The sequence below is a fragment of the Lepidochelys kempii genome, chromosome 5 (assembly GCF_965140285.1).
Source record: "Lepidochelys kempii isolate rLepKem1 chromosome 5, rLepKem1.hap1, whole genome shotgun sequence".
NCBI lineage: Eukaryota > Metazoa > Chordata > Testudines > Cheloniidae > Lepidochelys > Lepidochelys kempii.
In genome coordinates this window covers 122,181,291-122,205,952 of record NC_136384.1, presented here as the reverse complement: position 1 = coordinate 122,205,952, position 24,662 = coordinate 122,181,291, and the positions used below count along the sequence as shown (strand labels likewise).

The window sequence follows — 24,662 nt, the reverse complement described above, 5'->3', positions numbered from 1 at the left end:
GCCCCAGAGGGAATGAACAGAACAGGTAATCGTCAAGTGATCCATTCCCTGTCACCCTTCTCAGCTTCTGGCTAACAGAGGCTAGGGATACCATCCCTGCCCATTCTGGCTAATAGCCATTGATGGACCTATGCCTCCATGAACTTATCTAGTTCTTTTTTGAACTATGTTATAGTCTTGGCCTTCACAACATCCTCTGGCAAAGAGTTCCACAGGTTGACTGTGTGTTGTGTGAAGAAATACTTCCTTTTGTTTCAGAGTAACAGCCGTGTTAGTCTGTATTCGCAAAAAGAAAAGGAGTTCTTGTGGCACCTTAGAGAATAAATTGGTTAGTCTCTAAGGTGCCACAAGTACTCCTTTTCTTTTTCCTTTTGTTTGTTTTAAACCTGATGCCTATTAATTTCATTTGGTGACCCCCAGTTCATGTATTATGCGAAGGAGTAAATAACATTTCTTTATTTACTTTCTCCATACGAGTCATGATTTTATAGACCTCAGTCATATCCTCCCTTAGTCATCTCTTTTCCAAGCTGAAAAGTCCCAGTTTTATTAATCTCTTCTCATATGGAAGCTGTTCCATACCCCTAATAATTTTTGTAGCCCTTTTCTGAACCTTTTCCAATTCCAATATATCTTTTTTGAGATGGGGCGACCACATCTGCACGCAGTATTCAAGGTGTGGGTGTACCATATATTTATGTAGAGGCAATATGGTATTTTCTGTCTTATTATCTATCCCTTTCTTAATGATTCCCAACATTCTGGTCGTTTCGTTGACTGCCGTTGCACATTGAGTGGATGTTTTCAGAGAACTATCCACAATGACTCCGAGATCTCTTTCTTGAGTGGAAACAGCAAATTTAGACCCCATCATTTTATAGGTATAGTGGGATTATGTTTTCCAATGTGCATTACTTTGCATTTATCAACATTGAATTTCATCTGCCATTTTGTTGCTCAGTCACCCAGTTTTGAGAGATCCTTTTGTAGCTCTTCGCAGTCTGCCTGGGATTTAACTATCTTGGGTAGTTTTGTATCATCTGCAAATTTTGCCACCTCACTGTTTACCCCTTTTTGTAGATCATTTATGAGTATGTTGAATAGGAATGGTCCCAGTACAGACCCCTGGGGAACACCACTATTTACCTCTCTCCATTCTGAAAACTGACCATTTATTCCTACCCTTTGTTTCCTATCTTTTAACCAGTTACCAATCCATGAGAGGACCTTCCCTCTTATCCCATGACAGCTTATTTTGCTTAAGAGCCTTTGGTGAGGGACCTTGTCAAAGGCTTTCTGAAAATTTAAATACACTATATCCACTGAATCTCCTTTGTCCACATGTTTGTTGACCCCCTCAAAGAATTCTAGTGATTGGTAAAGTATGATTTCCGTTTACAAAAACCATGTTGACTCTTCCCCAACAAGTTATGTTCATCTACGTGTCTGACAATTTTGTTCTTTACTATAGTTTCAACCAGTTCGCCCATACTGAAGTCAAGCTTAACTGGGCTGTAATTGCCAGAGGGATCACCTCTGGAGCGCTTTTTAAAAATTGGTGTCACATTAGCTATCCTCCAGTCATTTGGTACAGAAGCTAATTTAAACGATAGATTACAGACTACAGTTAGTAGTTCTGCAATTTCACATTTGAGTTCCTTCAGAACTCTTAGGTGAATATCATCTGGTCCTGGTGACTTATTACTGTTTAGTTTATCGATTTGTTCCAAAACCTCCTCTAATGACATCTCAATCTGGGACAGTTCCTCAGATTTATCACCTAAAAAGAATGGCTCAGGTTTGGGAGTCTCCCTCACATCCTCAACTGTGAAGACCGAGCCAAAGAATTCATTTAGTTTCTCTGCAATGGCCTTATTGTCCTTGAGTGCTCCTTTAGCATCTTGATCATCCAGTGGCCCCACTGGCTGTTTATCAGGCTTCCTGCTTCTGATGTACTTAAATTTTTTGGGGGGCTGTTTTTGAGTCTTTGGCTAGTTGTTCTTCAAATTCTTTTATTTATAGATAGATAGAGATGTCTCCCTTAGGTCCTTCAGTTCAGCCACTCTGGTGTCTACAAAGCCCGTAAACAGTCTCTGAGGGCCAGGAGCTCCTTGCGCTGAATGCACACATATGCCACCTGCCCATAGGGCAGGTAATCATACATGCTGCATTGGGTGCAATAAACTGGGGAGCCCCCACTCTGTTGCTGACTTCTGCCTGAATTCTCTTTTTACTCCTGCAGCTTTTGCCTTTGTTGTTGTTTTGATCAGGGGGTATTTTTTGGCTTTACATTTAAAAAAGTTTAAGGAATGTTAAATGTATCCAGCCCCTACTCACACTCCCTCCTCTAAACTCCCTTGCTCAACACACACACAGTCAGCACATGGTTCCCCAAACAAACAGACCACATGGTATATTTCAGTCAAGCAGCAAGCACACCCACACACACACCAGACAACAAACTTACCCCCAGGGTCACATAATCGCTCCTTCTTCACCTGGAGAAAAAGTATTTTAAAGCAATAAACTTTCTGCATGCATCTCTGTCTAAAGCCCTACCATCCTGTAACAGAGCCAAGCAGGTCTAGCTTCTTCAGGCACCCCAGCGGGTGTCACTCTGGTTGAACAGCTCCCCAACACTTGTCTCCCTGCTTAGAGAGAGTCCCATTTTACCCATTTAGCCAGAGTTCTTTATTCTCTCTGTTCCTGAGGCTTGGGCCCTGCTTGTCTAAAACCAGTTTGGTGGGCCTGGGAGATTGAGCCGGTCTCCTCCGGGACAATGGTCTCCTATGGTCCTGTGACAGCCCCCGTGGGTTTGCGGAGGAGTGTTATCTGGAGGCATTGTTTTGCCTTCATGTTTGTTTCCCAACAGCCCTGGTGATTCAAAACATGTTATTCATTAATTATTACAGAGCAGTTCCACCTCTATCACAGATGTAGATTGCTACATGCTTGGTTCGTTGCAGTGCAAGGATTTTGCATCTGCTGCTATTCAGAGTCATAGAATCATAGAAGTTTAGAGTTGAGAGAGACCTCAGGAGGTCATCTAGTCCAACCCCTGCTCAAAGCAGCACCAACCCCAACTAAATCATCCCAGCCAGGGCTTTGTCAAGCCTGACCTTAAAAACCTCTAAGGTTGGAGATTCCACCACCTCCCTAGGTAACCCATTCCAGTGTTCAGTCAGTTACTTTATTTTATTTTTGGATGTTTGATACAAGAAATCCCACACATAAGAGGTTCCCTATCTCTCTAGGCAGGGAGACAACTGGGAAACAATGACAATCACAGGAAAAGAAAGCCCCATCTCTACACACAGGAGCTACGGTCATACAGCAAGTCCTAAGGGTTCATCTTCCATAACAGGCTGGGCTGGGGAACCATATGAAGATATTACCATTTTGAAAAGCATATGTAAGCGGGGGAATGGTCCTGCTATTGTGGGGAACTTTCCTGGCTTCTGCACTGCCCCGGTGAAATGGGCTAGTGGAAGGATCCGAGTCGTCACTCCCACTTCCTTTACCCAGAGGCCTCCCTGCCCTCGAGGACTCCCCTTCCACTCTACTTTCTGGCAGAGTCCTCGTGACCCCAACAAGGCTGGGCCCAGGATTCCTGGGGGGCTTGCCCCCCAATCTTGCTGTGGTCACCTAGGACGGGGGCTAGGGTGTCCCCACTCCAGGGTGTTCTCTCTGCCCTGGGCACTTCTCTGGCCCACTGACCGTTACATACAAGTTAAAGCAAATGCAAGTTATTTAATCAACAATTAATTTTAAAAAGAATAAGGAAAAATGGGAAAGGTTAAAGGAAACACATCACCCCGCTCTGCGGCAGGGAATATCACAAACAGTGTCTCTGGAATGTCCGGGCAGTTCACAGTCTGTTCCTGGTTTGTCCCAGGCCTCCTTCTCAGGCCCTGGCTGTGGTGTAGGGATGCTACGGGTCAGACACTTGCTCTGGTGCTGGCCACACGCTCCCAGGCTCTAAGTGGTAGGACCCTTCTTCCCAGCGTCGCCCCTGCCCTGTCGGGGTTACGATCCCCCTCCAAGCCTGGCCTGCAGAGCATCTTTGCTGAGGCGTCTCCCTGTGCTGGGCCCACTGCCCAGGGTCCCCCTCGCTCTCCCCAGCTGTTCACCACACCCAGCTCCGGACTGCTCCAGCCCCAGCTCCTCCACTCTGCCTCAGCACTGCTGCTGCTCTGCCTCCAGCCCCCTGGGCTGCTTCTCTGGTCCCTCTGGATCTGGTTGCTCAGCTCCGCAGCTCCGCTCGGGCCCCTGCTTTCTCCTTAGCTCGGCCCCACTCTGTCTGACCCCAGCAATTCCAGCTCACACTGAGAAGGGGACCTCCCTGGATTTCCTGACTCCCTGATTAGCCTGCCCTCCCTGTCATTAAGGCTGACCTGGAGCACTGGCCTCTCCCCATTGTTCCTGGGGACTATCAGTCTCAGGGTCCTGATTTCCCATGGACCCTTCCCCTTTTAGTACTGGGAGCTAGCCAACCAAAACACCCCCACTGAATGTTAGTAAGGGGGCAACAGTCCCCTTACACGTAGGTGCTTCCAGGGTATGGATTATGAGACAGCCAGGCTCTGCCAGATTGAGCTAGCCTGTCATAGCCTTTATTCAGAGTTGCAGGGGAATAAGGGTGATTAAGGCCCTGCCCATATTCTGGCCATGACAAGGGAAGTCTGAAAGTCCCAGCTGTGAACAGAAAGTGGGAGGAGTCCTATTCTGCCTTCACTCACTGACCAGAGTATCTGGCTGGGCTCCAAGAGGGGGACAGACTGTCTCATGAAAAGGGGTGAAGTAATTACCCTTCCCAGAGGAAGGGGCAGCAGGGGAGGAACCATGAGTTGCAATTAATTGTCTGCTGTGTTCCTGAGTCCGTGCAGTTATGCACACACACCCTGACTCAGGGCAGTCTGTAAGCTTACCATCTAGCCCAGACCTAAAGAAGAGCTCGCTCTGTGTAAGCTTGAAAGCACGTCTTTCTCACCAGCGAAGTTGGCCCAGTAAAAGATATCACCTCACCCGCCTTGTCTCTCTAGCATCCTGGGACTAACAGGGCTACAAGAAACACTGCCTACACTCTAGCCCGAAGTCAGGCATTATTCCACTGGAACCCAAGTGGCAGAATCTAGCCCTATGTACATACAGTGTGAGGGGAACTCTGAAGAGAGGAGACCTGGTAACAGGCTCCATATATCTGAAGGGAATAAACACCAGGAAGGAACGATACAAGGGTGGTCTAGAGTGAGCCAAGGAGATAAAACTAGGAGAAGGAAATGACATTAAGAAAGAGTCAATTCAGGCTGAGTGTAAGGAAGCACTGCCAGATGATGGACTAGTCTCCCTCGGAAATGGTGGAAGTCCCCTGGCCTGGGAAATTTAAGGTTTTAGACTGGACAAAACACTAGACAAAGTTAGCGTACAGATCCTCTTGCCTTGGCAAGGAGAGGGACTTGATTATATATTGCTTTTATCCATCTCTAACTTCTGCAATTCCAGGTCAAAGCTCTTGCATTAGCTCACCACAAAACCCTCCATTTCCTGAGCAGGAAGCATTTTACCAACTGACTCAAAACAAATATTCTTCACTCTTCATCCAACGCTTTACAAGCATGCATGATTGCTAATTAATGATAATGGGTTTTAATCTAGATTTCCCCCGTACCCTACAAATTCGTATTTAACGAAGACCAGACACCATCTTTTGCTTGGTCATTGGAGACAGGTACTTTCCCTATGCATTTAGGAAACCTCACAAACATGCTCCCACAGCTACTTGTCCAGTGTTGTGCCTGTATCTAATTTACAAGTACTGATTGATGATAACGTATTCTCCTGGAGGTTTTATTCCCTTCTCCAAGTGCTAATTAAGTTTGCAGCTCTTGATTAGCAGCTTTGCTCAGTAAACAACAACCTTTTGGAAAGTATAAGGTGCACAGTGTCAAGTTTCCTAAGGAGGAGAGATTCAAAAGGAGGCACTTTTGCAGAGGGGTTGAAGGCTAAGCTAAGAAGCATTACACTGCTCAACTCTGGCGCATAAATTCAAGCTCAGTATGGAATCAAGCAGCTTCCTCCCTTTTTATTGACAGTTTGATGAACTGTACTGATCTCTACAAAGGATTCTGATGGTTTTGGCACAACTGACAAGGTTTGCTGGGGAAACGAACTAGTGTAGAAGTTAAACCAGGGGTTCTCAAACTGGGGGTTGGGAGCCCTCAGGGGGTCTTGAGGTTATTACATGGGGAGTCACGAGCTGTCAGCCTCCACCCCAAACCCTGCTTTGCCTCCAGGATTTATAATGGTGTTAAATATATTAAAATGTTTTTCATTTATAAGGGGGGTTGCACTCAGAGGCTTGCTGTGTGAAAGGGGTCACCAGTACAAAAGTTAGAGAACCACTGAGCTAAACCATGTCTGTGTTCTAATAAGTAGAACCCCATGGAATTCTTTTTAATTTTTATAATTTTTCTATTTTATTTTCAGGAATTTCATGTTCTCCATGAGTAGGGGTTAGGTTCTGTCCCTCCTCAGGGGATGGGAGGGGAGATTCTGTGGGGGTCAGCTGCAGCCCCCTGGGGAGGGAAATTGCAAAGCAATCCATCCAGCACTCACCTTGCAGCTGTGGCTCCTGACCTGCAAGGGTAGGCCTGGCTTCCTGCTCCAGGTATTGTGACCTGGTGCATGGGGTTGCAGGGCCACCTAGGGTTGGCCGAGCTGCCCCTCTGCCCCATCATGACAAAGGGGCAGCTGGGCCAAACCTGAGTGAAAGGTGATGTGACCCAATGTGCCAGGTTGCAGCGCTACTCACTCCATTTTGGCCATGCTGCCATTCTGTCATGATGATGGAGGGGCAGCTCGGCTAACCCTGAGTGGCCCTGCAACTGCTTGCACCAGTTTACAATGCCTGGCGTCCCAGCCCAAGGGACAGGAGCTGCCGAAGTCCCCAGCATGGGGTAAGTTTTTTGTTTTAATTCATATTCCCAAAAAATGGGGGTTCTACTTATAAGTGACTGCCCCAAATCCATGTGCCTCTCCTGGTCTGTCTGAGGTCACTGAAGAGAAGGCACTATTAATAGACATGGCACATAGATAAATGGTCCAGCAGTTTAAGATTCTTGGTTTCCAGCTGTGTGGCTCTGGTGTTAACCCCTGCTATGGGACTAACACATTCTCTTAGAGCAGATGGGTGGTTTTGTGGTTATGACAAAAGGATTCGAAGCTCAGCTCTGCCAGAACGGTACAAGAACCTGCATCGAATAAAACAGACTCCTCCACATTGTCTGCTTCTGTGAGGTGGTCCAAAGCCCAGTTGGGGCTAGAACCAAGGATGGTCGCTGAGCTAACGGTAGATAAATTCACCCTGGGAGAAGCACTGAAGTAAGTGAGAACTGCATCCTCTGCCCCAGGGGCTTTGGGTCTGTTACAGTTCTCAGCTTGATAGCCTGCCTCTTTAGCTCAAGCTCTAGCATCTCATTCTTTTAGCCCTACAGGTCCCTGGTGTGTTTGGCCAAGATGGTGGCTAGAGATGAATGTGGAACTAAGTTAGTAGAGGTGACATGTCAGTGCACAGCCTACTGTTCCACATTTACCCTCATCATTCCTTTCCCCTGCAAGTTATTTTCTTGCTTATAAAGCCTTTCCTGTTTTCCCCACTCATGTTCTGGATCCTTGTGTCTTGCATCCTGAAGTTCTGGCCAAGCAGACCTTTCCTCATTGCTGCTGCTGAGTGGTTTTTCCTCTGGTGTGTACGTACGTACATACATAAATAAGAGTTCATAATTGCCATTGCATTGCTACCTTCCTTGCAGAAATGATATGATTGCTCCACAGAGCTGTCTCAGGTTTATGCATAGCTGGCATGGACAAAAGAGACCGGATCAATCTTTCTTAAAAGTTTAATCTTCTTGCTGTTAATGTCTCTATTTATAGCACTGAAACCATGATATCTTCAAAACAAAATACGCAAGACTTTTCCCAGGCATCAGTCTCTCTAGGACCAATTTACACTACTGAAGTTAACTAACCAGGCTCGAGACGGCTATATTTTAGAAACTGACAGGTTTCAGAGTAACAGCCGTGTTAGTCTGTATTCGCAAAAAGAAAAGGAGTACTTGTGGCACCTTAGAGACTAACCAATTTATTTGAGCATGAGCTTTCGTGAGCTACAGCTCCGATGAAGTGAGCTGTAGCTCACGAAAGCTCATGCTCAAATAAATTGGTTAGTCTCTAAGGTGCCACAAGTCCTCCTTTTCTTTTTTAGAAACTGAAGCAGTTCAGCTGCTCATGGATCTGTGCATCCTCACTGCAGAACAGCATGTGGCAGACCCATCCTACATCAGCCACACTGAATTCTGCTCAGACCTGCATTCACGGTGCGTACATGTGTTGCGGTTGGGACGGGGTGCAGACGAGAAGAGACTCCCTTCATTAGACAATTTCTGTCTCCTGGCAGGGGAAAGAGGGAAAGCCAGAGCGGCAGGGCCCCTCCTTTTTGGTGAGGGCAGCAGAGAGATAGTGATCCCATGGTTCAGGTTGGAGACCCACAGTCTGAGACTTCATCCTCTGGGTGGCTGGGAGACAGGCCCCCCATACGTGTGTATGCAGATGTCCCTTTCTGTTCCCCGCCATCCTTGGCTGTTCTCCTCTACCCCCACGCCTAGACTGTCTCTTTACTTGGCTCCCCTTCTGTTCACATACCTCAGATGAGTCTGCCCCCTTCTCCATGACCTCCTTGGAGTCTAAGGAGCTGAGAGAGTCTTTCTCCTCCCAATGTCCACGTAGGGAGCATTGGCTGGCTACCTCCCCTCCTGCTGTGCCTTTCCAGCCATCAGCCCCACCCACACGAGGTATGATTTTCTACATGCAGGATTTCCCTTAGCAGTGTGTTTGCTAGCAAGGTCCATTATGATCTGAGTTCTGTTGCCCTTCAAGACTTTACCTGTGGATTGTGGGGCAGCAGGCCTATAGTCCTCCCAAAGAATGAAGATAGGGGAATGGGCTAACCCTGAGGAGAACAAAGGGGGGCTAAAGAGCCAATTGTGGGTGGGAGAAGGTCCCTGGGCTGCCAGCTGAGATGGAGATGGGGAGATCCATTTTTGTGGAGGGAAATGAAGAGGAATCTTGGACTGAGAGGGTGTAGCTGGAGCATGGAGGATAAGACAAAGTTTATGTGGAAAGGGATTATTTCATAAACCTGCCTGTGAGAGAGAGAGGATCCTCAGCTGGGGAGTCTTTCCTCCCTCAGCCAGGGATGTGAGGTACCTAAGAGGGGCTCGTAAGCAGGAAAATGCTGCCTAAGAGACAGGGTATCTGTGTAGAAGGGTCTCATCTCTTTCCTTGCTCGGGGATGGGGCTCGAGTTCTTCTCTTTCAGGGGGAGATAGTTCTTAATTTAATACAGTTGTTCCCAGTCCAACTGTTACCTAGACAATTCTTCTCAAACCATGTTAGACCAGGGCAGTAACTAGGCCATCGCATAATTTTATAGCACAGTTTGTGACCATGCTAGGTGTGGACATTTGTTATGGCTACAGGCATGCACATACAAGCAAGCCTCCCTCAAGGTAGAGAAGAATATGCAACAGCCTTTGCCTCGTGAGCTATGATTCCCATACACTTCACTCCAACTCACTGGTTTAGATAAGGCCAAAACCAGTTTATTAACTACAAAAGATAGATTTTAAGTGATAGCAAACAGATCAAAGCAGATTACCTAGCAAATAAACAAAAAATGCCACTAAGCTTAATATACTAAATTGGATATGAATTACAGATTCTCACCCTATCTAAGAGATGATACAAGGAGGCTGCAAATTCTTAAGGGGCAAGCTGAACGTACTTTACAGCTTGGAATCCCCAGGTTTTTTATACACAGCCCAGAAATCCCTTCAGCCTGGGTCCAGCACTTCCTCCAGTTCAGTCATTGTTTCTCAGGTGTTTCCAGGAGTCTTTTTGTGTGGGGAGTGAAGATCCCCAGATGATGTCACTCCTTGCCTTATATAGCTTTTTCCTAGGGCGGGAACCCTTTGTTCCAAAGCTTGGTTCCCAGACCAGCCTGTGCAAAAATACTGACATCCCAAGATGGAGTCCAGAGATGTGGTCTGATCACATGTCCTTGTAGATTCATAGCAGCCATTACTTACAGGCTGTTTGGAGCATTCACAGGAAAGATCACCAGATGGGGGATAAGCTTCTCCTAAGGCCTACTGTTTTTTCCTAATGGCTCATTGCCCTGAATAGGCCCTTCCCCACCCACTATCTAGACTGAAAGCTTCTTGTCTAGTGGGCATTACCCAGGTGTAACTACATTTAAAATACAGATACATAGTCAATATTCATAACGTCAGATATAAAAATGATATATGCACATAAATAGGATAATCATATTCAGCAAATAATAACTTTTCCAGTGACCCCTCCCATGACTTATCTTGCATAAAATACATCATAATTATGTCCTAATCATATCCTAATATCACTGCAAAGAATATGGGGTGCAGGGGCAAAATAGCTGAAACCCTAGAAGCCATGTGGATAGAAAGCCAGCTGGATCATTGGGCTTACTGGGTAGTGATCAATGGCTCTATGTCTAGTTGGCAGCCGGTATCAAGCGGAGTGCCCCAAGGGTCAGTCCTGGGGCCGGTTTTGTTCAATATCTTCATTAATGATCCGGAGGATGGGGTGGATTGCACCCTCAGCAAGTTTGCAGATGATGCTAAACTGGAAGGAGTGGTAGATATGCTGGAGGGTAGGGATAGAATACAGAGGGGCCCAGACAAATTGGAGGATTGGGCCAAAAGAACTCTGATGAGGCTCAACAAGGACAAGTGCAGAGTCCTGCACTTAGGACGGAAGAATCCCATGCACTGCTACAGGCTGGGAACCAAGTGGCTGGGCAACAGTTCTGCAGAAAAGGACCTAGGGGTTACAGTGGATGAGAAGCTGGATATGAGTCAACAGTGTGCCCTTGTTGCCAAGAAGGCTAACGACATTTCAGGCTGTATAAGTAGGAGCATTGCCCTCTATTTGGCATTGGTGAGGCCTCATTCCCCTCTATTTGGCATTGATGGAGTACTGTGTCCAGTTTTGGGCCCCACACTACAAGAAGGATGTGGAAAAATTGGAAAGAGTCCAGTGGAGGGCAAGAAAAATAATTAGGTGGCTGAAATACATGACTTATGAGGAGAGGCTGAGGGAACTGGGATTATTTAGTCTGCAGAAGAGAAGAACAAGGGGGGGATATGATAGCTGCTTTCAACTACTTGAAAGGGGGTTCCAAAGAGGATGGATCTAGACTGTTCTCAGCGGTAGCAGATAACAGAACAAGGAGTAAGGGTCTCAAGTTGCGGTGGGGGAGATTTAGGTTGGATATTAGGAAAAACTTTTTCACTAGGAGGGTGGTGAAGCACTGGAATGGGTTACCTAGGGAGGTGGTGGAATCTCCTTCCTTAGAAGTTTGTAAGGTCAGGCTTGACAAAGCCCTGGCTGGGATGACTTAATTGGGGCTGGTCCTGCTTTGAGTAGGGGGTTGGACTAGATGACCTCCTGAGGTCCCTTCCAACCCTGACATTCTATGCTTCAAGGCCTGGACTATCAGGGCAGTCCTGAGTAGAAGCTAAGCCATGAGGCCCTAGGGGTTTTCCTGAAGACTGACTGCAGTTGCAGGAGCTGGGGCATTGACTGGGTGTCGCTGCATAGTCTGTATCTGTGTTTGGAAGGAAACGAATAGCAGGGAGACAACAAGAAAAGCAATGGCCCCGGGAGGCAGAGCTTCTCTTGGTAACAGTACTTATTTGAAAAGCTGACTTACATTTCTGAACAAGGAAACTGCCTCCAGTTTGATTCATACTGTGTTCAGGGGAATAGGACTTCTCCTAATGGAAACAACCTGGCAAGGCCCCAAATATTGGCAAACTGCTCAGGCCAAGGGGCAATAACATTAACCAGTCAGTTTTTCACACTGCCTTTATCCTATCCCTTTATCCCTTTTCCCTCTCGGGTATTCCCTGCAGAATTCCAAGCTGTGTTGTTGCTTACTTGGCTGGCGTTACAGGTGCAGTCATCTTTGAAATTCCAGCCTGAAATCTACAAAGAAGCCAAGAACAGGAAATTATCAGGGTCTCCTTCCCAGGTGTCAAATGATAGTGAAGACCTATTTATTCAGGAGGAAATTATTCAGGAGGTATAAAAGGGGTGTGTGTACTCTAGTTTGTGGTAATTCTAGTTAGATCACAGATGGTATGTAAGTGTGTAGTGTTAAACTCAGGTTTGCATGTGTTCATTGTATCATGAAGTAAAAAAGAATACAGACCACACACGCGTGCGCACACCATTTCCAAAGCCTTGGAATTAGCACAGAAATACAGACCGCAAAGCAAGGCTTGTCCCACACTTTATCCCTTTTGCTACTGGCTCTTCAAGAATACTTCACCAGCTAAAAATACAGCTTAAGCAAGAGAATGCAGTCCTCTGTAGCAGAATGACTGCTTTCTCATAACGTATGCGACACCTGCATAATACAGTGAAGCACACATTACAAATAAATACACGTGTTCTCCCATTTCCCTTCATCTTTTTAATTGCCTTAGATAACTCGGTAACATAACGTCACTCTAGTAAGCATAGAGAATGCCGCAAATAATGAGGTAACACTATTTCAGACAAAACTGGAAACTTAACATGGGCCTTCACACATGGTAGATCACCTGTGTGCTGCTGTTGTCCCTCAATAGCATGATTCAGTAACCTCTTTGTACCAACTGACACAGGGCCCAGGGATGCACAAGGGTTCTAGGACCTACATACTAGTTGCACTGATGGTCATACTCATTGTTGGACGTGTGCATGGAAAATAGGTGAGGAGTTCTCTGTGTGTGTATATACTAAAAATTATGTTCTCTAGGTCTGGGAGTTAAGGCAGGTCACCAAAAAGTGAGCCACATATTCTTGGCAGGTAGGCAGGAAGAGATGCTTCTCTCTCTCTGGCTGGTTGTGTATGCAAAGTGAGTATTGTATAGTTCACAATAGATGCCCATTCACCACCTGAGCAAAATGCTGATCAATAGGTTGTGGGCGCTGCAGGGAAAAACAAATCCAGCAGAGGTTATCCTCTTAGGGAGTAGAGACAATGAACTTTTGGAACTATATCTGGGGTGCAGATGAACCCCCCCCCCGCAGTTATCCCTCATCAGGGGAGGCAGGCTGTGAGCTGTCTTGGCCTCACAAAAGAAGGGTCTCAGCTCTCCTGGTTGAAAAACATGGTGAGAAGGATTTTGGGGTGGCTGGTACCTTATTAGAGAAAAGGGCACCTTGTTAGCTAAGTTTAGGCTCTAGAACAGGGGAAGGCAAACTACAGCCTGCGGGCCTGTCAGGGCTTTCAATCCAGCCTGCAGGATTGCCTGGCGCAGTGGGGCTAAAGCAGACTCCCTGTCTGCCATGGCCCTGTGCCACTCCCGGAAGTGGCCGGCACCATGTTCCTACAGCCTCTCGGGGAGGGGGGACAGAGGGCTCTGTGCGCTGCCCTCGCCTGCAGGCACCGCCCCCTCCAGCTCCTATTGGCTGGGAATGGGGAACCGTGGCCAATGGGAGCTTCAGGGGTGGTACCCACAGGCGAGGGCAGCACGTGGCGGCACTCCCTGCCCCACCCCACCCTTAGGAGCCCCTGCTGCACATACTGGCCACTTTCAGGAGTGGTGCGGGGCCAGGGCAGGCTCCCTGCCTTAGCCCTGCTGCGCGCCACTTCCACCCCGGAGGCGCTCGAGCCTGCACCCCAACCCCCTGCCCTGAGCCCCCTCCTGCACTCCGCACCCTCTTGCACCCCAGCCCCTGCCCTGAGCCCTCTGCTGCACCCTTCCTGCACCCCAACCCCTTGCCATGAGCCCCTTCCTGCACACCGCACCCCCCCACACACACCCTACACTCCCTCCCACACCCCAACCCCCTGCCCCAGCCCTACATTCATGGCCCTGCATACAATTTCCCCACCCAGATATGACCCTCAGGCCAAAAAGTTTGCCCACCCCTGCTCTAGAATGTGTGCTGTGACTTTGTTTTATGTGTACCCTTTGTTTCCCATATACCCGTTTGCAACCATATGGATCTCTGTTCTTCGTTAAATAAACTTCATCTTGTTTTCACTACAAACCGACCTAAGTGCCGAGTGTTACGCAGAAGCTGTGTTCCTGGGTGTAACTAGTAAGCTGTGCTGTACTGTTCCTTTGGGAACAGCAGGTTTGGTAATGCTGTAAGTGCCCAGCGGAGATGGGGCTGGACACTATTGGGGATGCTCGGAGGACTCGGGGTTGGAGTAAGCCTGTCGCTAACCCGTCAGAGAATGAGGCCTGTGGAAGCCTGGAGGGAAGTGCTCATGTTGTCTGTGGCAGGTACAGGCTAGACTTCTTCATGCTAAGGGCCAGTGGTAGCGAGGTGCCTCACCGTCTTGGGTACTGCAAGGAACGTGACACGTTGTCACTGCCCTGAATGCGTCTGCTCCGTTCGGCAGCACATGGGGTACATCTTACCTGGACATTCCAGGAACGTCCAGCACTGCTCAGATAGTTCATAGTGAGGAAGAGCAGGGACAGGAGGCCCAGCATTTCAGCTTACCAGACAGATTTTTTTCAAGAGTGGACCAGCTCTTCAGAGTACCCATTTTAGGGCTAGATCCTCAGCTGGTGCAAATCAGCATATCTCCATTGCCTTTAATGGGGTTATGCCATTTTACACTGGTGGCAGCTGTTACAAGCATACTTATTTAGCGTCAGACTAAAAATCCATGTCCCTTCATCTCCCTGATCTACCCTGATAGCTTCCCCTAGTTTCTTTCTTCCCCCTTGTGGCTCTTACTGCTTCTTAAGAGAATCAAAGAAGGGGTTAAAGAAAGCCGAGAGCAATATGTGCAGAAAGAGGTTGATCTACTGTTGCATCGGCCTGACTGTTCTTTTAACTGGGGCAGCAGGCAGGCAGTCTGGCATGAAAGCAGCAGGGACTTTGGGAGAGAATGGAAGGAGGGGGAGGAAAAGACATCACGGAGTAAAACTGAGACAGCAAACAGCCCACTAAGCCATAAAAGAAAATCAAAGCAAAAGCTGAGAGCTTTTTTTGTGGTTGAAACAAACTTTCTCTTCTGGCTTGAATCAACCATGACAAACCTCTTCTCCAGAAATCTGAGCTGGTATCCAGGAAATGATGCATTTAACACCACCCTCCATTATTATGGACCAGATTTAGATACCCTTACTCATACTTGAGTAACATCTTATTCCATTGACTTCAGTGGGATAATAGATTGACTAGTTCTGGTTTGTTTAAAAGGGGAAAGGAGTTAATTCTCCCACTGCAATTTTCTGGCTTTGTCAGATGCACTTTCTTTTTCCCTACCTACCGGGCCACCTGAAATCATTTGGCTAGCAGCAAACATCATTACAGACTCTGTAATACTGAATGCTGCAAACGACTGACTTCGCAAAAAAATGAATATGTGTGCACCCATCTCTGCAGTGTAAATTCATCAGGCCACAAGGTAAAGGGAATTCATATATCTTCATCTTTGAGGTATAAACATGCCTGGGTAACTGAGCATTGCCAAGGGAAAAGACGGGACAGGAGCTAGCCATCTTGGGACTAGTACTCTGGTTCTGCTGATGTCCATTTCCAGTGTATTTGTTGAGTTAGGAGTGTTCTAAAGAGTGCTCTGGTCAGTGACGGGCTGACTCTCCTATGTAACGCATTCTCAGCCATAATGTCTGTCTTGTAGCCCTGCGAGAAAAGAAATAGAGGCCAAATTTTCATGTTTGGGTGCCTCATGTGAGACTCCTACATCCATAAGAGGTGCTGAACAGCCATAGTTCTCACTGAAGTCAATGGGCTTTCTGAACTTCAGGCATCCCCGTTTTGAGACTTCGGCTTTTGCTCAAATCAAACATTCAATATGGCAATTAATTTTTTTTATGGATGGTGCAGAAATAGTGATAATGTTTTATGTAAGTTAGGGTATGTCCAGAAAAATTGTGAACTAGATCCTTCATTGGTGTAAACCACTGAAGTCAAGGGAGTGAGGCTGACTTACACCAGTGGGGGATCTGGCCCTATATAGCTATAATATAAAATCATTCTTGCCCTACTTTGAAGAGTGCTGAGTGCCCACAACTCCCAATGAAATCAATGAGCACTATGGGTATTTAGCATCTCTAAGGATCACTCTCCAGGGCTTTTCTAGGCAGGTCATGGTATGTATTACCTGCAGGCTGATAGGGTTCTGCCCCCATTATCATCCAAAGACAATAGGAAAGATAGAAAGTTTAAACTGAGAATCCTACCCAAGTGAAGGCCCTGTCTGCTGGAAACAAGCACCACACAAGCTCAGGAAATCGTATCAATGGGGCTGGTGCCCTGCCAGCCTCCAGCAGCTGTTTCCAGTTCCGTCCTATATGGTGTGGAAGGATTTGGAGATATTTATTCCTCCAAGTATTATTGCATGTTTATATACCTGCCCCACTGAGATTTCCAAAATGGAGAAGGAGGCGGGGGTTAAATTAACAGACAAATGTTCTGAGACAAGTCGATCATATCCAAAATTCCCATCTTTTTGACGTAGACCTTTCCATACCACAAACGCTCTAAGCCCTGTCTTCCCTCTAACCTCCTACTATGCCAAAAAAACATTTTTGAACAAGATTTTGAAATTCTCCCACTGTCTTCTGGCCTATTTAAGATCCTGATTAATTCCTTTGCAGCTAGGAAGCCAATGCTCACTTCCCAGGTTGATGCTGCCTTCAGATATCTAGTATGCCACTGCAATAAATGATGGATGGTTTTTCCATGTCTTCCAGGCTGGAACAAGAAATAGAGACGCTAGAAAGTGAAGAATCCCAGATATCTGCCAAAGAGCAAATCATCTTGGAGAAACTAAAGGAGACAGAGAAATCCTTTGAGGACTTTCAAAAGGTACAAAAAAAGATTCAGTCTCAAAGAGAGTGAAGCCATGGTGTAATACTGATTGAAAGCAGCTTTTGCAGTGTTATGTGCCTTTGCACGGTGGGAGAATAGCTGTGGAGAGTCTAATAAGATGTGGACTGAGCAAGATCAAACAAATTCCAGAGCTTTCAAACCCACCTGTCTAGGGCGGGTTATTTTGCTACTCACCTGCCTTTGCAAAGAGTGCTGGACTTCATCGGCTTTTTTAGGATGTGCCGTTGAAGTTCGGGGAGAGGTGGGGAGCTCTCCATTTCACTGGAGTGAAAGTACAGGAATCCTGCAGCCACTCTTAAGGAGACAGCAGCCAGATAATAAAAAGTGTCCCCCTCAGCCAGTCCAGAAGTGTACCTGTACATAGACAATCTCTCCTATAGCAGCTGGGTGTGTATTCTTCCCTTCATTGGGCTCGCTCCATTGTGGTATCCTCCAGCTGAGGATCCAGACCACATTCCACACTCTTGAACATTGCTTGACCAACAGGTATTGTCATGTCAATGACACTAAGTATCCCTCTCCTCTCACCGCCCAGCTCAAGGTACATTGCTCTTCACACTTCTGTTGGCAGTGTATAGACTATGTACACAGGTGCCCCTCCCCGCATTGGTGTGAATAGCAGTGTAGCTGGCAACACATGGCATAGGTGAGGAAAGTCACACCTGCAGGGTGTGGGTACATATGTGAGTACATACTCTGCACAACTCTCTATTCACCCAAGCCATAGCTCCTTGTTTACACTGCTGGTTTTAGCAGCGTGGTGTCCCGGGGGTGGAGCTCTTCCCCACTGCAGGGAAAGACTGCGATGGTGGGGGAAAGGCTCTGGCAGGGCGAGAGGCAGCTGGGAAAGGCTGAGTCTTTTCCCCACTGCTTCCCCCTTGCTCGAGTCTTTCACATATTGCTACGCACAGTCTGCTTTTCACTGCAGCGTGTAGTTATGCATTCCCTAGCCACTGCTGATATTAGTGTGTAGACATATAGCCTTAGAGCTCAGTAGTTCTCTCCCACTTTATAAGCCTCAAAGAGGCAGACAGCAAACACAAGATAATTCTAGAGGAAAAACTTGGAGGCTTCACATCACATGAAGGCTTAACTGATCCCCATATTTGTGTCTTTACAGAGCTTCTCACACCAGGATGGTGGTAAGTGCCTCTGCACCATTACTTATATCTACAGTTTTAACTGGTGATGCGTAGTAACAATTTGTTGCTAAGTGATACAGGGTGGGGATTATTGTTTTTATGATTTGTGAGATGTGGTTGGGGGGGTTTGCTTTGGTATTACTGTGGCACCCACACAAATGGCACGACTGCTGTACACTATGCTTTGCGATACATTTGCTTAAAACCTTATGGGAGAACAAATTCTCCTCTGGGACATCAGCATAACCCAGAGAAACTCCGTTAACTTTAAATATAGCGGCTGATCTTTATGTCCATTGTTTCCAGAGTGTTTTTCCGTAGAACCTTTATTTTTTGGTAGCACAGACTCAAGAATGATGTTTCTTACAGAGGAACACACAAACTATATGTGATCCTAATTCTAAGATGTTAAAAAGTGTGCAAAAGAAACCACCTGAAGTGTGTCTGTCTAGTTGTAATTAGGACAGTGGGGTTTATGCAGGCCCTGCTGAAGTGGGCTGGATTGGGTTTCATTGGTGCTGATGTAGATATGAGAAGCTTTTCCTCTGCACCCTGTTCCATCCAAGCCCAATGCGGTCAGTGTTCCCTGCCACGCTTTCTCCACTACACGTTTTCTATGTGTAATGTGCCTTTCACTTTGCCATTCAAATATCACCCCAGAATTGCTTTTCCATCTGCCTCCTGCATCATCCTTGACCATTTCATTGACTGAAAATAACCTAAGCTGTCGCACAAACACGTTTCATCAAGAAGACCCTGATCCCAGTGGCTATTTGAAGCTAGATCACATAAACATAAACCTTCAGACAACGTGTAACAAAAATGTCACCGAGCCCCAAATGGCCAAATCATATGTAATTCACATACGGGCCTATCTATTAACTCATGCTTGCTGTGAGCAAGAGGCTAGGCCTCTAAAGAATCCATGAGGCTTGTGAAGTTCCAGATCCAGGAGCAGCAAAACAGGGGTGGGTCGGGGGCCATGGCCCTCCCACATTTTACTGGCTGTAAGGACAAATGACAGGGGGAGGGCGTAGAGAGGAGTGAGCTGGGGCAGGGCCTTGGAGAGAAGAGGTGGCATTGGGGAGAAGATGGTTCATGCACCTCTGCCCCCCTCACCACCACCACCCTTTTTAGGGTGCTTCCGCCTCTCCTGTCCAGGTCATGAAGTGTGTGCCTGTAGGGCTGGCTGGAAAGCAATCTCCCTCTTGTGAAAAGCTTCAGAGTTTTTGAAAATGTTCATCCTGAATTAGGACAAATTGGTCAGAGAGACTGGTACGTTCTGTGTCAGGAGACCCTCCATGGAATTTTTCGGCAAGCCCCGTTGCCCAGCTCCTTGGGGGACCCTGGCTGCCTGCTGAAGTCAGGCTGGTGCAGAACCCAGGAGCCGGGAAGCCCTGCCTGCCTCCATGGCAGCCTAGCTGGCAATCTGCCTGGAGCCTGGGCTGCTGAGGAGTAGGAGAGCTTGGGGGAGGCAGGTGAGCAGGCAGGCAAGCTGACAGCAAACAAGGCGAGTTTCTGTCAAGTGCCTGGTGTCAGGAATCGGGGCCCGCAGCTGAGCCTGGGGCCAGGTTGCTGCCCTGCAGCTGAACCCCCTGATTGCCTTTCAGTCACTCAGGTAGTTTGGGCATCACCAGACCTGCTCTTAAGGCCAGGGGCTGTGATCTCTCCTGTGCCTGCCTTGTTCCCAGCCTTGCGCCTGCTCTGCTCCAGTCCCCTCCAACCCTGTTCGGTTCCTGACTCTGCCTCTGACTCCAGCTCTGACCACTTGGCCAGACTGTCCATGCCCTGCTCCGTTTCCTGGTTTCCTGGAACCTGGTTTCCATCAAGGGTTTAATTGTAATAGACCTAGTCCCATGGAATGTTTCCACAAATTTTCTGAGAAAAGCATTCCGTCAGAAAATTTCCAACACGCTCTATATGCAGGCGAGGGAAAGGAAAGCCTGCAATAGCTTATGCAGCCAACAGGGCATCATACAATATTCATATCTTTGACCTCCCTGCCATATGCTACCAAATGCTGCAAATTCCTTTCACATACCGTAGAGACCCTCCCCCTTGTGTGGTGTGCTCTCACAGTGTTCATAAGCAGTTCAATAAAATGATGATTACTCTTAATTTAGATTAATAACTTGTGTTGATTACATTTAGATTACTTCCCAGAGTAAGTTTATTCTCTGTGTGATAAGTCTCACAAATAGAAAAGATTGCTTTGATGGATGTGTCTACCATAATAATTAGTTTATAGATTCAATGTCCCAAATGCATATGATGTGCCTGAATCCTGAACTTTTCATTTAGGTTTGTGAGTTAGCTGAAAGCTTTATAAATTCACACCTAGCCAGACAGCCCCTTATGAACTAAACACCAATGGTGGATAATGCATGTTTTTTTTATTCCATCATTTATCTGCAGTAACTTGCACTCCAGAGACTGGTTCTTGCTATTCATCACTGAATTGGTAGGATGTGTAAGTGGGGGCATGGTCCCACTATTGTGGGGAACTTTCCTGGCTTATACGCTACCCCGGTGAAGTGGGCTAGCGAAGGATCTGAGTCCTCGCTTCCACTCCCTTTACCCAGAGGCCTGCCTGATCTCGAGGGCTCCCCTTCCACTCTCCTGTTTGGCAGAGTCCCGATAACCGCAACAAGGCGGGGCCCAGGATTCCTGGGGGGCTCGACCCCCCAGTCGTGTCGTGGTCACTTAGGGCAGGGGCTAAGGTGTCCCCACCCGGGGTGCTCTCTCTGCACTGGATGCTTCCCAGACCCACTGATCATTACATACATTTCAAGGCAAATACAATTTATTAAACAGCAATCAGTTTTTTAAAATAAAGAAAAAAATGGGAAAGGTTAAAGGAAAACCTGTAACCCGGCACAGGGACATCACCACCAGCGTCTCTGGAACGTCAGGGCAGTTCAGCCTGTTCCTCACAAGACCCAGGCTCCTGCCCAGGCCCTGGCTGTGCTGCAGGGATGCTGCGGGTTGGACACTTGCTCTGACAGTGGTCACGCACCCTGACCTCTAGATGGCAGGGCCCTTCTTCCCAGCGTTGCCCCCGCCCCGTCGGGGTTACGATCCCCCTCCAAGTCTGGCCTGCAGAGCTTCTTGGCTGGGGGCATCTTCCTGCGCTGGGCCCGCTGCCCAGGGTCCCCCTCGCTCTCCCCAGCTGCTCTCTGCACCCAGCTCCGGACTGCTCCAGCCCCAGGTCCACCGCTCGGTCTCTGCACTGCTACTGCTGCTCTGCCTCCAGCTCCCTGGGCTGCTTCTCTGGCCCCTCTGGCTCTGATTGCTGCAGCTCTGCTCCCAGCACTGACCTGCTCCCTGGGCTGCTTTTCTGGTCCCCGTGGCTGGCACATCTCTGCTCCCCAGCTCACCTTGGGCCCCTGCTTTCTCCTTAGCTCGGCCCCACTCTGTCTGACCCCGGCAATTCCAGCTCACACGGAGGATGGGACCCTCCACCCCGGCCTCCTGACTCCCTGATTAGCCTGCCTGCCCTGTCAATCAGGCTGACCTGGAGCATTGGCCTCTCCCCACTGTTCCTGGGGACTGTCAGTCTCAGGGTCCTGATTTCCCATTGCCCCTTCGCCTTTCTTTTAGTAGTGGGAGCTAGCCGACCAAAACACCCTCACTGAATGTTAGTAAGGGGACAACAGTCCCCTTACAGATGTAGGGCACTGAGATTAATGTTAAGGCCTCCAACTATTGGCTAAATCACATCCCAGTTTCTTGGTCTTCAGCCATAGATGAGGATGGCATGGAACGGTCCTAACACATTAGGACAGTGGGATTTTCATTTGCAGACCCCTAAAACATTTCAAATGGAGGTGCAGACCCCTTTGGAAACCTTAGATAGTCTGTAGACCCCCAGGGGTCCACAGGCCAGAGGTTGAACACCCCTGTTCTATGGTAATGACAACCTTTCGCAGACCCCTTAGACATAGTCTGTGGACACCAGGTTGAAAACCACTGCATTAGAGCACTGAGGCTGTGTTCGGAGTTACGGTGTAATGCGTGTAGGGGACTGATCCAGAGACTACTGAAGTAAATGGGAAAACTCCCACTGACATCAGTGGGCTTTGCATCAAGGCTTATACTGCTGTGCTGTCCCCAAATGAACACGTTATTTCACTTTTCAGTGGTGCCTAAGCTCAGGATCAGGCCCTAATTAACATGAGTAAGTACTTCAGGTCAGTTTCTCCATTCCTAACCAGACTGTCTTAAGAACCTACTCCAAACCTCAACCAAATACTTCCAGCCTTCAGCCGAAGCTTCTCTGGACTTGCTTGGCAACCAGGTTTTCTAACGAGCTTCCCCAGCTGGAAAAGAAACACTAGCAGTGTGAGTAGTTTTTCTTGTAGTAGTTTGGTTCTTTTGCTTCTGATTCAATAGTATGTAAACTAATAATAATAAAAAAGCTAGTCTGTGTTGCTCCGTTCTGACTTTAACCTAACCAGCCCATCCATCCCCATGCTCTATAAAATACCCAAGCAGACCAGTATCCTCCATTAGTATTTTTTATTATTATTCTTCACTGGGCACCATTGCTGGATAGATTCTCCATCTCTTGACATCTTCATTTGAAGACATTCTGGAAGAGATGTTTTGAGCAAAACACAAGTTATTGGGCTGTATTATAGCATTAAGGCCTGTGCTACGCAGGCAGAGTGGATGATCATAGACTCATAGAATATCAGGGTTGGAAGGGACCTCAGGAGGTCATCTAGTCCAACCCCCTGCTCAAAAGCAGGACCAATCCCAGCTAAATCATCCCAGCCAGGGCTTTGTCAAGCCTGACCTTAAAAACTTCTAAGGAAGGAGATTCCACCACCTCCCTAGGCAACACATTCCAGTGTTTCACCACCCTCTTAGTGAAAAAGTTTTTCCTAATATCCAACCTAAACCTCCCCCACTGCAACTTGAGACCATTACTCCTTGTCCTGTCCTCTTCCACCACTGAGAATAGTCTAGAACCATCCTCTCTGGAACCACCTCTCAGGTAGTTGAAAGCAGCTATCAAATCCCCCCTCATTCTTCTCTTCCGCAGACTAAACAATCCCAGTTCCCTCAGCCTCTCCTCATAAGTCATGTGTTCCAGACCCCTAATCATTTTTGTTGCCCTTCGCTGGACTCTTTCCAATTTATCCATGTCCTTCTTGTAGTGTGGGGCCCAAAACTGGACACAGTACTCCAGATGAGGCCTCACCAATGTCGAATAGAGGGGGACGTGATCTAATAGTCTAATAGTCCATCATGCCTTAAAGTCTGTGAATTATAAATCACTGTACTATATGCTATACATAAACAGATGAAGGCACCATCCTTGCCCCTAGGTGCTAAATTACACCCAAAGGCTGCGGAAGAAGCGTGTTTTTAAGGAAGGATGTAAGTCAGGAGAAAGAGGTCATCCTATGCGTTTCCAGCGTACGGGATAGCGTGGAGGAAAGATGAGAAGACCGGGAGTGGGGGGGGGGGGCGGGGGAGTATAGAAGGGACATTTAGGCTCCAGTTGTAGAAGGGCTTGTCCCTTGTCTAACTTTACTCATGGGAGTAGTCCCATTGAGCTCAGTGTGATTACTCACAGTCCACAGAGGTAAGCTCAGGAGCAAGTCTTTGCAGCATCAGGCAAAGGAGGAAGCATCGGCAGCAGGGAGAGGAAGACTAGTGGGAATTTATGGCAGAGATGTAGGCAGGACTTGAGCTGTGTAAAGCCTAGAAGTTGAGCTTGACAGAAAGGAGGAGAGGGACCTAACAGAGCTATTTTGGGCCAGATGCTCCTCTGTAGAATCCCTCCCATCCTGAGGCTCCTGTTCACTGAGCCAACAGCCTCAAAGGTCCCCGATTGCACCCAGGTTTTATCAGAGTATATAGGGCAGCGTGGCCACATCTTCCTCCCAGCCATGCCCCTTGTTCCAGTTGCAGAGATGAGAAGAGAGGTGTAAAATCTGCTATCAAAGCTCTGCAGGGAAACCCCTCAAGCAGGGCAGATCATCCAGGGGTTTGATCTACTGTACTGAAAGCAACCTTTCACTGCTGGAGCAGTATAAAGCTGCCCTAAGGCAGAGGATGATCTGGCCTCTGCAGAGGGGCGTGATTTTGGCAGTAGTGTTTTTTATATAGCCTGGGCATGGGCAAGATGATAGGTTGAAATTCCAGACAGGAGGGAGTTGTCAGTCAAGACCATCTGTCTCCACTCTAAGGCCTCTGAGTAGGTTCAACATAGAACAGGATACTCAAACCATGGGTCTTTAAATAGTATTATCGACATATTTGGAGGTTTGCCCACCTATTTTTAAATGCAACCAAACCTAGATTGTGGGGCAAGCCCTCGGAGTCAGAAGAGATCACAAGGCTGCCTTTTTTTGGTGGGGAGGAATGGATTGAAGTAAGGGGTTCTTGTAAATTTCAGCTGGAGAAGAGTGGTAATTTCTTCTTTTACACAATGGGTGGTAACGTGCACTCTGCTGCCAGTATTCCTGGCAGCGCTTGTTGGTTCACGTGGTCCTCATTGATGGGGCAGATAGGAGTGAAACACTCAGATCTCCTCAAC

At 47.6% G+C, this 24,662-nt stretch overlaps 1 protein-coding gene across 2 annotated transcripts in view; it reads left to right on the top strand.

Annotated features, from left to right (window-relative positions):
- LOC144929085 (paralemmin-1-like) overlaps positions 1-24,662 on the top strand; it is a 195,501-nt gene that overhangs the window by 147,729 nt on the left and 23,110 nt on the right. For both annotated transcript variants that reach the window (XM_078852955.1, XM_078852956.1), the window contains exons 4-5: positions 16,832-16,946; positions 18,091-18,112. In XM_078852955.1, coding sequence (XP_078709081.1) covers positions 16,832-16,946; positions 18,091-18,112 — 137 coding nt within the window. The remainder of the gene's footprint in view (positions 1-16,831; positions 16,947-18,090; positions 18,113-24,662) is intronic.